Consider the following 15488-nt stretch of genomic DNA (forward strand, 5'->3'; position numbering starts at 1 on the left):
AAGATAGAGGAGAAGAAAGAAAATCTAGGGCAAACAGTTGCAGCAGTTATGACCACAGCACCATTTTTTGCGGACACCCTGTTCAGTTGACAACCTTGGACATTGGGGGTCTTGAATGTATCATTCTCTCTGCTCTTTGGTCTCTCAAAGAAAGGGATATGGCGCGGTGATCGTCCAGAACATCCCACCCAAGTCTGATGAAGAATCCGCAACCTTGATAGTCTAGCCATAGCCTGTTGAGAACCATAATAGAACCTTCTTGAACTGACCGAAGGCCAGGTGTTAACTACCTCGTGACCGTGCTCAACCCAGCAAGCCAGACGCACAAGCGGTGACCGCTACAAGAGCGTGGAAGCATCTGCATTGTTGGCCAGGCGAAACCAGTTTGATACCATGTGATCCACTAGTGATATCTCAGCCACGATAATCCCATATCCCTTCTCATACTGTCGAGCCTTGCCCAGTCGTCTAGAACAGTAGTAAACCGGCAATCCACAGCTCAGCTCGCTCGGGTCCCATTTCGGTGAAATCATGGAGTCCAGCATTGTCGGTAGGGCGTCCACTGCTTCCAAGTCCCACAAAGACCCTGTCGATCTCGCTTTACCGAGAGGGATTGGCCAGGTGTGCTGAGTTCTGGGCGTCGATAGTCGCAAAGTGTCGGTGTCCCCAAGCCCGCCAGATCGTCATCTCCATTGTTGTCCTCCATCTCCTGATTGCCATCCGCCTGTTTCACTTTTGAGTGTCCCCTTTAGGTCCGTCGGCCTTGTGGTCCCCGGTCCAGAAATATGTCCATCCTCATGTCGTCGGGGCTGTCGCTTTCCCCGAAACCCTTCTCTCCCTCTTTTTCTTTCAGTGGAAACCCAGTTTGAATATTCCCTCCTGCAACTCCAAGTTTATGATTAAAAGGCGCAGTACCACGTGGCTGTCGAGCGCTAAGCATTATAAAAACGTGTATTCGTGTCGAGGTAACAACGGAAATAAATGATTTAGTTGCCAACAAGCATAGAGAACTGATCAACACATCTTATCAGCATGTTGCTCGAAGCGGAACAGAACAGACAGGGGATTATGTGGAACAAACGAGGAAACATACCGCCATGAAGATACAACATATGCTAACATACGGACTCAGCCGCTCGCCTATCCTTGCGCATTTCCAGAAGATGCCCATCAAGCTGTTCAATTCATGTCAGTCAGCATGTCGTTTCGTTCACCGGTCCCTTTGTATCGTTTGTCTCTCCTAGAGGCCCGTCCTGTTTCCCAAATCTCGTGCTGTGTCGAGGCAGAGGACCCGGGTCCATCGCTAAAAAGGGGAAAGGCAACTCACCCATCCTTGTTCCGGTCGAGAATCGCGGGGAACATCTGATGTATGTATGTCGAGGTACAGACGAGGAGGATAATGACTAGAAGGAGGGACTGAAAGTTGAAGAGCGCGGTCTACGACGAGAGAGATGGTTAGCGATGATGGGATGGGATACGATGGGAAGTGATGCGCCATGACGTTGCGGGTGACATACCATGGTGGGCGCTTTGGATTACGGGGCAGGCTATCGTGAGGTTGTCGGGGAACAGCAACTTCTCGTTCTTTAGCGATGCGTCAAAGGTCTCGTCGCTCGTCGTCCTTGGATATCGCGGGTGGAGGTGTCGTGAACTTGCCGTGTTGGTGGTTACGTAGGTGTAGTCAGTTGGTGACTGCTTGTGGAGGCCCGCGAGGCTGCGAAATGCCACACTGAACTTTCAGCGTCGTTAGGGGTGCCGCTCAGCAGTCTTACGCCCCGGGGCGCGCACAGCTTCAGCTCTTCGCTCCCGTCTTGGATGGATGTGACTGGAAGCTGATTGGTCATTGGACCCCATACCCGTTCTGTGGAGCCACGGTTACACAAGGCAGGGGTTCCTGGCGCCGTTGGGGGGCCTTGGGGGCCTTTCTTAGTTTGGCATTTCGGAGCCTCATTCCTGTTGATCGATCCATCGTCATCGTTTTTCTGTCCTCCGACAAGACGCCAAATCCGGGACCTAGGTATCGACCGGGCTGAATGCTCTTCTCAGCCAACTAAACAATCTTCTTCCCGTGTACCATATCTTATCTCTTAACCGCCGCGCGTCGCATCCTCCCATTCGCTCCCCCACCACTTAACGCGACAAGGCTGATCAAGCTCTCGACCCCGCGCAACTCGAAGCTTTAAATCGCACCAGCCTTCGACGTTGAGCTTCTAGGTCTGCTCAACTGAGCCTTTGAGCCCGCCGATCAACTCAGCCTTTTACTCGCTTTTCATCCAAACCTTCCTCGTCATAACGCATCTCTACCGCGAACCGCGACCCCAATCCTCCATCACCTCCATCCACCTCACCTTCTCTCACAACCTCACCACCACCACCCTCACAGCCGGGCCTCAAGCCCACCCACCCGCAGCCCACCATGGAACCCCGCGCCCGCGCCGGCAAGAATGTCGGCAAAATGAACTTTAACCACAACGAACGTACGTCTTCTTTTTCCCTCTCCCCATTCCCCCCCCTCTCTTTTAATCCCCCACACTAACCCCCTTCCCCACAACAGTAGCCCAACTCCTCTACGGCCACGGCGACCTGAAAAACCCCCTCCCGGAAACCGTGCGCGTGCTCGACGAGCTCATCACCGATTTCATTCAAGGCGTCGGCTTCGAAGCCACGCGCGCCGCCCACCACGCCGGCCGACAAAAAGTCAAGTTTGAAGATTTCGAGTTTGCCATGCGGAGGAACCCGCGGTTCATGGGCAAGATCCAGGAGGTGTTTGAGAAGAAGAAGGAAATCGAGGCGGCGCGTAAAAACTTTAATATTGAGGATCAGTTGATGAAGGATGCGGATAAGGAGGAGAAGGAGAAGGAGAAGAAGGGTACTGACAAAGACAAGGAGAAGGAAAAAGGGGAGAAAGAAAAAGGAGGAGGAGAAAAAGGAGAAAAAGAAAAGGGAGGAGGGGGAGGAGGAGAAAGGGGACCGGGAAGTACTGTCTCGGGATCAGGTTCAGGTTCGGGTTCTGGCGGGACAAAGAGGAAGAGACAGCAGAGTGTGTTGGAGGATGAAGAGTTGGATGAGTTGGATGATAGTTTGGAGGCCGAGGCGGATATTGGCACGGCGACGAAGAGGAGGTAGGATCTCCTTGGGTGGAAACGCCGTTGAGATTATCTCGTTTTGGCGGTTCCGGGTTTTGGCCAAGTTGGTCTGTGATTTGGGAAGAGAACGGAACGACAGCATGGCATTATTTCGTTTTGATAATAGGCATAGCGAGGCGTTAAGGGATATGGGTATGGTTAGGTTGGTCAAACATGGGGATTATTGCCTTGAACGGGCTATAAGCTTAGGGAGTTCTATTACTCTAGACACAATAGCTTCTTTTTACAGTGGTGGTATCAACATTACTCTTATACCAGCCCTTCATTGACCTCATTTTTGTCGATTCTTACAAAGTGCCCAGGGCCTATTTTTCCGTTACTTTCCATTCCCATTTCTCTGTCCTTTCCCCTTCCCCTTCCCCTTTCCCTTCCCCTTCCCTTTCTCCCCCTCAATGGCACCAACCCCATCAAAAACTCTTATCTCCCCTTTCCCAGGCAACATCCCCTCAGGCACCCTAACCTCCACCTTCTCCAAAACCTCCTTGGTCATCTCCCACTCCACCGCAGACTTGCCCGCATCAATTCTAGGCATCCTCATTTCCGGACCTATTACCATATTCATATTCTTCTTCTTCGCTGTAGCAGTATTCACATTCCACTCCGCAACCTGCCTCATCAGATCTTCCATCGCCTTCCCCGTCGCTTTCATCATCGCCACCGCCGGATCTCTATAAGGGCCATACCCGAGACTGGTAAAAAGACACCCGATAAAGTGCTTCTTGTCGCCCGGAACGGAGGGACGCGGCGGGATGAGTAGGGCCGTGCCGACTAAGCTGCGCTGGTGCTTGGTCAAAGCGTTTTTACGGGCTTGGATGGGGTCGACGGACTCGGCTTCTTCTTGGTCTTGAAGAAGATTGGTTTGTGAGGAGGTGGAGGTGGTAGGGATGGAAGAGCAGTGCGCCTGGTAGGCTTTGTAGGCTCCGGGGTAGTGAGTGCGGAAAATCCTGGCTATGCCGGTGCCCCAGTCGCCTTGGGCGTTGCAGGCGTGGATGAGGAGGGAGCCAGGAGGGGGTGTGGGTGAGAAGATGTCGGAGCTAGCGTGGGGGATGAGGGTGAGGCGGTGGGTGGTGAGCGGGGGTGGTGGTTGCTGTGGTGGTTGTTTGGTTGATGTTGATGTTTTTGCTTGTGATGATGCGGATGTCGTCTTCGTCTTCGGTTCTGCTTTTCGCGCCTCACGTGTTCCGATCTCTGCTGTCGTCTCTGCTACACCCGGCGACGACAACCCTAAAGACCTCAACACCACGCTTCCGCCACTGATGATCATATCATTTCCCACCTTCCAGCCACCCAAATCCTCTTGGTGTTCCAACGCACCCGGACCAAACTTGCGACCACTTCTAAGACTGAATGTGAAATACGACGGACCCTTCTTTTCGACTTTTCCCATTGGTTCAGCTTTCTGGGACTTTACTTTGCCATCACCACCTTCTAGCCCTTTTCTTTCCGAAGCCTGTTGAACCTGTTGACCCTGTTGAGCCTGTCGAGCCTGTCGAGCCTGCTGAGTCTGCCGAACCTGCTGAGTCTGCCGAACCTGCTGAACCTGCTGAACCTGCTGAACCTGCTGAACCTGCTGAACCTGCTGAACCTGCTGAGCCTGTTGAGACTGTTCACCCTGCTGATCCTGCTGGCCTTGCTGAGTCTGCCCACTCTGCTGATTCTTCACTGTTCCACTTCCACCAGCACCAGCAGCACGATTACGCCTAACATGAGCAAGAATGCTCCCGCGGTTCTTACTTCCCCCGCGGCTCTCGAGCCTCCGAATTCTTACACCCCCGGTACCCTCAGCACCTTTAACACTACCACCAACACCACCACTATTACTGACCTCGAGACCAAAGTCCATCACCTTGGTTTCATCCAGTCCTGTTTTCCCGTCTTCTTGTCTTTGTATCTGTCCCTGTCCCTGTCCCTGTCCCTGTTCCTGTCCCTGTCCCTGGCCATTCAACCCACTATCACCGTTCTTTACTTCCTCCTGTGCCGCTGACATCTCCGAGACTGCGGAGGGATCTTGATCCATTAGTAGCGGATGTGTCCGTGCTAATATCGCTTGCTGGCGTTGTCGACGTTGGTTCTGTTGTCCCTGAATCTGTTTTACTTGCTGTTGCTGTTGCTGCTGGTATTGTTGATGCTGATGCTCCTCCCTCCCCACCGCCAGTTGATGATACCCCCGCTGCTGCTGCTGTTGTCGGTACCCCCTTTGCTGTTGGCGTTCCTTTTGCTTGGTACTATGCACCCCGACAATATCATCCCTTGTAATTTGCTGTTGTTGTTGCTGTCGCTGTCGCTGTTGTTGTTGTTGTTGTTGTAGTTGTTGTTGTTGCTGTTGCTGTCGCTGCCCTGCTTCTTTCACTTTCATATCCACTTCCACTTTCACTTTGACTTGCTCCAGCTTCTGTTCCAACCTTTGCTCCTGCCCCAACCTCTGCCCCATCTCCTGTCCCATCTCTAACCTCTTCGCCATCTCCAACCTCTTCTCCATCTCTATCTCCATCTCCATCTCCATCTCCTGCCCCAGTTCCAGCTTCTGCCCCAACTCCTGTCCCTTCTTCAACCTCTGCTGCTGCAACCCCTGTCCTAACCTGTGCTCTTGTCCATCTTCCTTTTCCACCTGCATCTCCATCTCCAACCTCTGCCCCTTCTCCCGTCCCTTTTCCATCTCCATTTCCTTCTCCTGCCCCTGCCCCTGTCCAAGTTCCTTCTTCTCTAACACATCCACTCCCCGCACCCGCACCCAGCCCTCCACCACCTTTCGCTGTAACTGTCTCTGTCCCTCTGGTTGTGGCTGTCCCTGCCGCTGTCCCTGCCGCTGCCGCAGCAACTGCACATCCAAAGGAAGGACCCTTCCCAGCGGCTGTTTCGAGGCAGATGACCCATGACGAAGGATGAGATTGAGTGGGGGGTTAAACACCCGGAGGTGGGTTGTTGGTTTCATTGTTTTTGCTTTCTGCTGCTGTCGATTGTTGAAGCAGAGGTATGTTATGGGTCGGGTATCTCAAGGAGACAGGAAGGACGGGAGAGAAGGCGGGGAAGATAGACGACAGGACGGGAAAAATGGATGGGTGTTTGGAAAGAAGGAAGGAAGAATGGAAAGAAGGAAAGGAAAGCGGGGAAGATAGAGGACAGGAGGGGGATAAGATGGGTAGCTAGGTAGTTATCCCCGCCTTAGGCCTGGGTGAAGGGAAGCTGAAAAACGAAGGCAGAGGGAAAAAGAGTGACGCGGGTGAGTAAGTAAGTGAGTATGAACTTGAACACGATGTGAATTGAACACGATGTGTTCACAATTGAAGAGACAGCTAAAGGGAAGGGAAGTGGTTGAAGCATGTCGGCCGGATAAACGGTAAAGCTGATTGGTGTAACCTGAAGGGGGTAAGAGCGATGCAGGTGCCAAGACGGCTCCCCCTCTTTTGGCGGGTGTGTCATCCGACCCTATGTAACTCTGGGAGACTAGCCTTTTAAGACCATTACTCTACGGCTCTGGACCTCGAGATACCAGACTGATAAGATACAGCACTTTAAGAATGACTACGAGAGCTCTGGAAGTGCTTCAACGGTCGCAGAATAGGAATACGAATGCCATATCATTGCTCTATGCATCTACAGCTACCGACACCACACACCCAATCCTCTCTCTACTCACCACTCTAATGAAACTATGACCAAAAAAAAAAAGGAGCGGACCAACAACCAAAAAGACCAAGCAAAACAATCATCAACCTATGTACTCCTTAAGCTCCTCCGACTCTTCAAGCTGTTGCTTGAACGAGAACGGCGTAAACGGCCATCCGCCAAACTCGGCAAACTTGGAGAAGGACTCGACCCACGCGAGACGCAACGAGTGAAGCTATTGTTTTGACCTTAGTTAGCAAATGACTTCCCATACATCCAGGATAGCAACAAGCAAACATACCATAGCAGAGACACCCTCCATGATAATCAAAATGATAACACTGAGGACAAAGAACATGGCAAACGCAACCACAAGGAAGATGGCACCGCCAAGACCCTTGGATTCCAGCGCCTTCGCCATGGTCATGGACCAGAGCACAGCCGAAAGCTGCTGATGCGCCAGCGAAAGAGCCCAAAGACGGAGGTAGGAAGCCGTGTGCGAGACCGAGTTGAGGCAGAACTCTGTCCTGTTGTTAGCACGTCATCTTTGACAGATCCCGGACAAACGGGAAAAACTTACCAATAGTATGAATAACCTGGTGAATCATCACTTCGCCAAACTCAAACTCCTCATGTTCACCATCACCATGGTCATCGTGCGTAAGCATGGCCGCACCCTCATAGTCGTCACCGTTGCTAGGGTCCTCCTCATCATCTTCGTCCAGAGCACTAACACGAGACCGCTCGCCAATACCGCGATAGCCCTTGGCGCGCGCCCGGTTGTTCTCCCAGCGAAGATAGAACGGCTTGAGGAAGAGTAGGATAGGAACCTGGATGACAGCCAGCAACAGGAGAATAACCTGAACTGTAGCCTGGCCAGGGTAGAGTTCGACCCCACCGTCAAGGGTACCAGGCTGCAAGAACATGTAGATCAACATGTTCAAGAGTCCAGGCGGCTGCCTACCGGTGCCGAACCAGTCGACGGACCACTTGTAGATAATGCAGAGGACGAGATAACCAAAGATAGACTGGAAGAAGATCATACCCGGGACAAAGTTACCCCAGATATCGATCGGCCTCTTGAAGTGGCGGGCGTTAATGTATGAGAAGCACAGCGAGTACGTCATGTGCGCCCAACCCAGAATGATAGCCATCTTCATCTTGTAACTGTTGATGAAGAGTAACTCGTTCTCGGTCCCGTGCCAACGCCAATCGAGACCAAAGGGATAGCGGTACCCGTTGGGTTCGCGGAGCACGGCCTTAACGGCCATCCCTTCCTTAAAGTTTTCCGGCACAACCCACTTCCACTGACTGTCAAAAAGGGTCATGGACTTGGAGAATACATCATTGTAGATGAGACCGGTGTAGACAGAGAAGACAGCCATGACCAAAACGATGTAACGACCGTAGAAAACCATGGCGAAGAGCTCAAACGTGACCTTCTTCAACGGCTTCTCCCAGTAGATCATGGCAAGGGCGGCGCAGAGCATGATGAGGGCGTGACCAAAGTCACCAAACATGACAGCGAAGAGGAAGGGGAAAGTGACAATGACCGGGATGGCAGGGTTGACTTCCTGGTAGGTAGCAGTACCGTAGGCGTTGACGATGGTCTGGAAAGCCTCGGTAAACTTGTTGGTCTTGAGATATGTAGGAGGGGTCTTGTTGGTCCGGATCTCGTTGATAATGGACGGGACCGAAAGACCAGCCCTGTTGTTGACATCTTGCAGAGTCGACCTGATGAGCGGCAGGTCGTTGGTAGGACACCAACCCTCGGCAATCAAAGTCCGACGAGCCCGGTCGTACGAGAAGAGGTTAAGAGTGTTGTACACAGCCTTCTCCTTGCTGATGGTAATCATCCAAGCCGAAAGTGACTGGGAGATCTGTGCAAGCTCAGCCTCGAGCGTCTGCTGGGTGTTGCGGAGGACGTTCTGGACATCTTCAAGTCTAGCGTTGACCTCGTGGACCTGATCGCGGCGCAGATCGCTGTGCTCATCGACACTGTACACCTCGGCGCCCATGGATTCAGAAATGCGGCGGATTTTGGCGAGAATTTCCTTGCCGTGGGCAAAAATGACAAAGACGTTCTTGAGAACAGGCTCGTTGATGGTGGGGTCGATCAAAGGCTCGGGAATCTCGGCCTGGTTCATGTAAAGGTTACCGCGGAGGGTACGCCAGAGGATGCGCTCAAAGGCATCGACGCGGTCTCTACCGATGACACCGGCGACGAAACCAATGTTCATGCCAGAGAAGGAACGCTCGACATCGGCGGCGGTGTTGTGCTGCTCGACATCCTGCAGCAGAGGGGCGTCATCGTTGTCGGTGGACGCCCTAATCTCCTCGACATTGCCGTGGGCGCGGTCAAAGAAGCCGCCAGCCTCGCGCAGGACCCATCTCCATTCCGTCAGCTCGACCTCGCGCTTCTTCAATGTTTCGTAGCTCTCGTTAAGAGAAGAGACGCGCTGCTCCAGGGTCTGGGCACGTTCGGCGAGTTCGTCGATCTCGGAGGTGGTGGGCGGGGTGAGGGTGTCTACGTCGGGGTCGAATTTGCGGAGAGGAATCCCAGCCTTTTCCATCTGGGAGTGGAAGTAGCCTTGGCACGCAAGTTAGCCATGATGCCAAGTGGTGGCTTCGAGAGGAGGGGACATACGCAGTTGGCGTTCGACATTGTCGAGGCGTCGAATGTCTTGGGTAAATGCTCTTTGGAAAGCACTGAGTTCCGAGTTGAGCTGTAGTGGCACATATTGTTAGTGACTGACTGATGTTGATGTTATTGTTTGTTGACGTTGATGGTGGTGGTGGTGGGTTCTCGTGATGCTGTACAGGCAGGGAAGGGACTCGGGTGGCATTACGTCTCTGAAGTGGACAAGGCCCAGCTCGCCCAGGGCATTGCAGACTTCGCGGCCGATTTCGTTGGAGATGTAGAGCTGGACCATGCTCATGTCCGCCGAGCGGAACGGCGTGTCCTGTTTCGGCGCCATCGTGGATGACCCGATTGAAGCGGAATGCTGTATGCAACTCCGGGTCGTTGTCGTGGGTTTTGGTGGTGGTTTGGATTCCGTTCCAGGTTCGATTGCTACGACGTCGGAGTCTCCAAGGCGTTGCTGCTGTGGTTCGCCAAGGTAAGGTCAGAGGTGGACCATGCGTCGCCGCGCCCGCCAGAGGCAGTGGCCACTCATGTCGCCTCTTCCCTGCCGCCGCCAGCCGGTCGCACTTTGCTGACGCATATTGCCAGCAGCTGGTACCATCAAGAGGGGAGAATGTCAGCTGGCGACCTCTTAATACGCTGACTATACCCTAACCCTGGATACGCAACTCTTGCTCACTTCCTCTCATCGCAGTGACGTCCGAACACAATGCTTTGTCTAAAGTCTCATTCTTTCGGTGTACGAAAGCTTTGTTTTAACAAATGCCATAATGATTCCTGAGGTGTAGATATAGTCAAGATTTATACTATCTGCTCTCTCTAGATGTCATCATAATCAGGCACGTGATTCACCTGAACTACACTACTATGGGACAACGGAGGCAACTCGATCACTCCTCAGGGCAACTCTCTTCAGTTCACTTTCACTTCCCCAATACAACTGAACCAACCCCCTCATCACAGCGCAAGTGGAATGTCAGCCAGCAGCCCCAACACCTAAACACGAATCGACCCCATCACCTACCAATACAGAGGCAAGCACGCAGGTACCGACCGTCCTTTGCATCTATAATGCCTATCTTACATCAACAGTTTCAGTGACATAACTTGCAGTAACCATGTTCCAGCCTTTGCATATGTACAATGCATCAAGGGACCATTGGAGAGAATCTCTAATTTGATGCTTTTGTTCAACAAATATGTCTGTCTGCTTCAACAACTCAGCCCAACGAGAAGAGGGACCCTGATTACCAACACCCCCACGCGGGGTCGGGCCAAAAGGGAGTGGGTGACACCCAGTGACCACCATCCATCACACATATCAATTACTCACTCACTTATTCAGAGCGGTTTGAAAACAAGTCCGATATCTTATCTGCTTCTCGGATATCATTTGGCACATGCTGAATGATGATGATGCTGTCAGGTTGTTATATGTATAGACTTTGCTTAGTTAAGGTAGCCGAGTAGATATGTGTATAAATGTAGCACAAATCTTCTCCCTCCCCTCGAATCCCCTGGGTTCCCCCGCCAGAAGCTATCCATACACACATACATGCAACTTCGAAAGGCAGTCATCACAAAATCTGTCTGTCTCTCGCCTCCTGTTCATCTTTTCATGACCAAAGAGTCAATTCCTTATCCTTGGAAACTCCTGCTTTTGGTAAATTGATGTCCATTGATGCAAAGCAAAATCTTGGATAACCCTTCTTTTGATGAAGGAAACAGAAAGCCGATGCCTCCCAAAAACTCCATGCAATGACAATGACGCGAAAAAGCCGGAAACCCTCAAATACCGATGAATCCTTTGTTGGGGAAATGGATATTGGAACTCTCAACGACCTCGCTCTCGACATGCGAAAAACTAAAATAAAACGAAGAATCAAAAAAAAGACTCCAAACTCCGTGGGTTGACGCAAAAAACAAAAGGATATAAGCGCCGAATTCGCTCGCTTGTCATGCCGGTCATACCATGCGATGCCATGCAAACATAGGGAATACATAAGAATAAAAAAGTGAGTAGAGAGTCGGGAAAAAGTTGTGACGAGGAACAGATCGATCGCGGATCCGAAAGGAGCTGCTTAGAGCTTGCGCCCAAACATGAAGCTCCCGTACATTCCGCCGACCTCAGCTCTTGCGACGGGGATCTTTCTCATTCCCCAAGCTTCGGCGCCCATCTTCCAGCCACGGCTGCCGTCGTCGTGTGGCACAGAGGGGTCCTGAGACTTCTGTCGCACCATCCATCCGCGGCTTCCCACCTCCGAGGTGCGCCAGCCCATGCGCTGCAAGGTGGCAGACGACTTCACCACACGACGGAAAACATCTTCCGCCAACTCAACCACTTCGAGAGGGGCTGAGAAGGGCTTCATGATCGCACAGCGGCTGTTGAACAGATAGACCAGGTCCAGCTCGTTACCCCACAAATCCGAAAGATCGAGGAATTTGAGCGTGTGAGGAACCCATTCGAGCTGCTTCTCAATATCGTCCGTCTCGTCTGGCACGAAAATACGGTTAACATCCTCCAGAAGAAGGGATCGACCAATAGCCAGTTCCTCGAGATGCTTGGTCAAGGGCCGAAGCAAGTCAATGTGCGAAGGATCCATCTTGCTTCCCTTCAAACTGAGGGACTTGAGGGTCGTCGGAAGGATGGGAATCAGCTCAGATATGTCTTGGACATCAAAGAGCTGGTGGCTTCTAGCATCAGTAGCCAAGCTCAGGTATACGAGACCCTGGGCAGCAGGGTGGTTAGCCAGGAAATCAATCACGCCGCGCGCCGAGAGCAATTTGCACTTGGCGATATTCAGGTGAGTGATCCTGGCCGTGTAGGGGATCGACATGAGGGCCGCATCAGTGATGCGAGTGCCGGCGACATCAAGGTGCGTCAACCGGGTTAGTCGGGGAAGAATAGCCTCAAAGACAGTTGAAGGCAATGTCAAGCACTTGTGCAGCGAAAGCCGGCGAATCGACAGCTGCGCGGGCCAATCCGCAGTCACTATCGACGTGAAGGAATCCTTAAAAAAGGTCGAAGTACATCCACAAAAGTCCAAAGCCTCCATGCGCTCAAGACCCAAAAACAGCTTCCTCAACACATCCACGCTCAAATCCTGGTCGATATGCTCCTGCACCAAGAACTCCTGAAGATTCGGGGTCAACTCGAGGCATCGGAGCAAGGTCTCGGAAGTCAAATTGCGAGCCTGAGATCGTTCGGCAGCCGTGGAGAAGAGCTGTGAGGGGTTGAAGTGGCAGAAGTCGAGTCGTCGGACGATTGTGCCCAGCGTTTGGTGCTCGGCAATATGGGTCAGGAACTTGTGGAAAATTCTCGAGTGGGGGATGGTGATCTGGCTGTACAGCGTACTCAAGGTAGCAAGGTGGAGTGTCTTGGACGTCAGCAACAGCGACATCAGATCGATGTTGCGCCGGGTTACGCCGTTCGGGGGAACATCGAGGAAGAGGAGGCCGATGATGGCGGCTGTCACATCACATGGTGGTTAGCGAACGGGTTGTTCCCAGATGCGAAGCGGGGGAGGGGCATTATGGGGCCGGATATGGGTACGTACTCAAAATTTCGGCAGGAAGCCTCTCGATGGGAGCCTCGCCCGGCCTGATTTTGACACTTCTGGGATCCTTTGGCGGACTGCCCCAAACGTTATTCAAAATGGTCAGGTCTCCAAAGCTCCTGCTAGCAAGCTTGCCTCTGACCTGGATTCCCTTCCAGCCTTGGAAGCTGTCGGCGGGGGCAACGTAGCCACGAAGCCTGCTGTTGGGTTGGGTCACTGGGGGGCGGAACTGTGTCTGGATCATGCTGAAGGTGTCGACCTTGTTTAGGGTCGAGGGGCCCGGAGTGACCTCGGGGGTGCGATCGTCCACAACCTCTTCGTCGACGTCGAGGTGGGAGATCTTGGAGTGGGTGAAGGTCTGGGTGAGGGTGTTTTCGTTCTCGCGGATGGAGGAGAAGGAAGAGCGCGACGCTCTGTCGGGAGAAGGCTGGCGGTTTTGAGCTTCACCCATGGTCTTGTTGTTGTTGTTGTTGTCGCACTCGTTAGGAGAAGGCAGAGCTGGGGAGAGGCACTCCTGATGGGCAGGAGGAGTGATAGGAGGGCTTGGCGCTTGGATATTCTCCATGGCCGCGAAGGTGTTGAGATGATGCAGAATGACCATGTTGATTGAGGAAGGAGGACGAAAGGTCGGAGGGGGCTTGGCCGAGCCCAATGGCAAAATTGCTATGAGGTCAGGTGTGCGATGGCGGAACAATCGATCGTTGACAGCAAGCGGTGACCTTGTTTGGCGTCCTTTGTTCGGTGATTTTTCTGCTCCGTGGGGAGAGAAGGGACGATGTCACAGACGTTGGCGGGCCGGGATGAATGTTCGGGGGTACAAGCGGAGGACGTTAAGGTTGGATGGAAGCTCTCGAGCAACAAGAGACGAAAAGTCGGAGAGTCAAAGATCAAAAAGGTTGGAGCTACAAGTGTAGAGCCACGAACAGGGAAGGACGATTTGTTGGTGGATCAGTTGGATTTTCGCTTGTGGTGGGATGTCGGTGTCTGGAAGCTCTTGGATCCCGGCGAGGTTATAAAGAGCCGTTCTGGGATCGCCCCTCGCCAAGTTGGGGTAACCCTGAGTCGACAGGTGAGACAGGTGTCCAAGCGCGTGGGACCACGAGCTCACGAAAAACAGGCGTGGACAGGCGTGCCGAAGGACCGGACTTTTTTGTTTCTTTGGCGGGCGTGGACTAGTCTGACTAGCCGCTTGGTGTTTTTCTATTAGTCAAGGGATGGTGCCGTTAGGTAAGAAGAACGAGGTTGAAGGGGGTCCCGGCGATGCAAGTGATGCGGGGATGCAAGTGGAAGCAGAGGACGGGACAGGTTCGTTGTTCCCTTGGACACTGCAGTTGAAGAGTTGGCGTTGGCTCCGCAGCAGTCGTGATCTGGCTCACAGATGGTGCCAATCCCCTCATGCAGCAGCAGGAGGATGTCGATAGGTGCTCGGGTCGGAGATCCCAGAGCCGTCGCCGCCGCCGCCGCTTCTTGCCGCTGGCTGTCTACCTAAGAAAGATGGCCAAAGTGCCCAGACCAACAGCCCAACTGCTGTCAGGTGAGGCAACCTCAAAGGCAAGCTAGGTAGAGGTAGGAATAGCGTGGAGAGAGGCTGTCGGGAGCGACCGAGAGCACAGTAGGGTACGAATAGTAGAAGTCGCTTAAAGTGTGGCTTTTCGTTCGCAGGTAGGTACCGTGTCTTGGTACCTCTGAAACCTGGGGAAATTTGTGGATTTCGGGCGCTACCAGAAATTAGGACCGGCAGTACAAAACGTGCGCCGACCGCCTTAGTACCGATGGGGACGAAGAGGAAGTAATGGGGTAAGCGCAATATGACCTCAAATGCGCACGGGTTATGCGTAATTTTGGAGTTCCCCTCCGCTGGTCTTGCGTTCCTTTGGGCGGTCGATCGGTCGGATTGCGTTGGTCCGTCGGATGAGGTCCTGTTCCTGTTCCTGTTCCTGTTCTGTCCTTCGTTTCTTCTTCGTGGTTCGGTTACCGTACGCGGTTGGCAGGACTGTGATAAGCGAATGATGTCTTGTTGGTTGTTGTTACACTATGGTTGACAAGAACGGCAGAAGAATCGACCAGAACAAGAAGCGAGGGCAGTTGCGAATGGAAAAAAAACAGGACACACTGATTAAATACTAGAGCTGATTTGCAAAATGGAAAAGTACCTAGGGCAAACCGGCAAGCGGTGCCGGGAGGGCTGCTTGAATTTTCTGTCACTCTGCTAAGTCGTCGTTTTCATTACTCAACGCAAATTCGAGGGAAAGGATGTCCGTCCTTTGTCGCCTGCGTGGCCCTGCCCAGGAAAGACGTGCTGCCTGCCAGGAATGTATGTACTTTGCCTGTGGGCGGGACCCAGCCGTATGGTCCATTGCCAGACCCTCAATACAGAGTCATTACAGTCCAGTCCACCCTCTGTGCCTCTGCAGAACGCAGAAACCCTTCATTCAGTTGGCAGTTATGGACACATCCTGGAAGGCCCCAGTTAAAATGGGCTAATGTCGAAGGGGAGACGGATTGACAGTGGGGTCCATCGCCGCTACAGAAAAA

At 52.8% G+C, this 15488-nt stretch overlaps 5 protein-coding genes across 5 annotated transcripts; 1 reads left to right on the forward strand and 4 right to left on the reverse strand.

The window, feature by feature from the left end:
* Positions 1-529: 529 nt before the first annotated feature.
* On the reverse strand, positions 530-1520 carry B0T23DRAFT_396470 (uncharacterized protein; the record flags this gene model as incomplete). Its single annotated transcript, XM_062838250.1, has 4 exons — positions 530-724; positions 1094-1175; positions 1328-1437; positions 1518-1520. The coding sequence occupies 4 exons, from the start codon at positions 1518-1520 to the stop codon at positions 530-532; spliced, it is 390 nt and encodes a 129-aa protein (XP_062691464.1).
* Positions 1521-1970: 450 nt separating this feature from the next.
* B0T23DRAFT_339460 (transcription initiation factor IID, 18kD subunit-domain-containing protein) lies at positions 1971-2850 on the forward strand (the record flags this gene model as incomplete). Its single annotated transcript, XM_062835859.1, has 2 exons — positions 1971-2477; positions 2555-2850. Coding segments are annotated over exons 1-2 (357 nt in total), but the record flags the coding sequence as incomplete, so codon positions are not given.
* A 612-nt stretch (positions 2851-3462) lies between these two features.
* Positions 3463-6457, reverse strand: B0T23DRAFT_359550 (uncharacterized protein; the record flags this gene model as incomplete). The annotated part of the gene is made up of 4 exons (XM_062836231.1): positions 5755-6457; positions 5497-5652; positions 4714-5430; positions 3463-4605 (listed from the first exon to the last, which is right to left on the reverse strand). The coding sequence occupies exons 1-4, from the start codon at positions 6076-6078 to the stop codon at positions 3463-3465; spliced, it is 2340 nt and encodes a 779-aa protein (XP_062691466.1). The 5' UTR covers positions 6079-6457.
* A 248-nt stretch (positions 6458-6705) lies between these two features.
* Positions 6706-9871, reverse strand: B0T23DRAFT_454114 (vacuolar ATP synthase 98 KDA subunit). Its single transcript, XM_062841201.1, has 5 exons — positions 9602-9871; positions 9400-9478; positions 7333-9342; positions 7054-7274; positions 6706-6987 (listed from the first exon to the last, which is right to left on the reverse strand). The coding sequence occupies exons 1-5, from the start codon at positions 9728-9730 to the stop codon at positions 6856-6858; spliced, it is 2571 nt and encodes an 856-aa protein (XP_062691467.1). The 5' UTR covers positions 9731-9871; the 3' UTR covers positions 6706-6855.
* A 1522-nt stretch (positions 9872-11393) lies between these two features.
* B0T23DRAFT_158122 (uncharacterized protein) lies at positions 11394-13673 on the reverse strand. Its single transcript, XM_062832665.1, has 2 exons — positions 12954-13673; positions 11394-12865 (listed from the first exon to the last, which is right to left on the reverse strand). Exons 1-2 carry the CDS (start codon positions 13552-13554, stop codon positions 11478-11480), a joined length of 1989 nt encoding a protein of 662 aa, XP_062691468.1. The 5' UTR covers positions 13555-13673; the 3' UTR covers positions 11394-11477.
* Positions 13674-15488: the final 1815 nt, after the last annotated feature.

This window comes from Neurospora hispaniola (assembly GCF_033458365.1).
Source record: "Neurospora hispaniola strain FGSC 10403 chromosome Unknown B0T23scaffold_5, whole genome shotgun sequence".
NCBI classification, from domain to species: Eukaryota; Fungi; Ascomycota; class Sordariomycetes; order Sordariales; family Sordariaceae; genus Neurospora; species Neurospora hispaniola.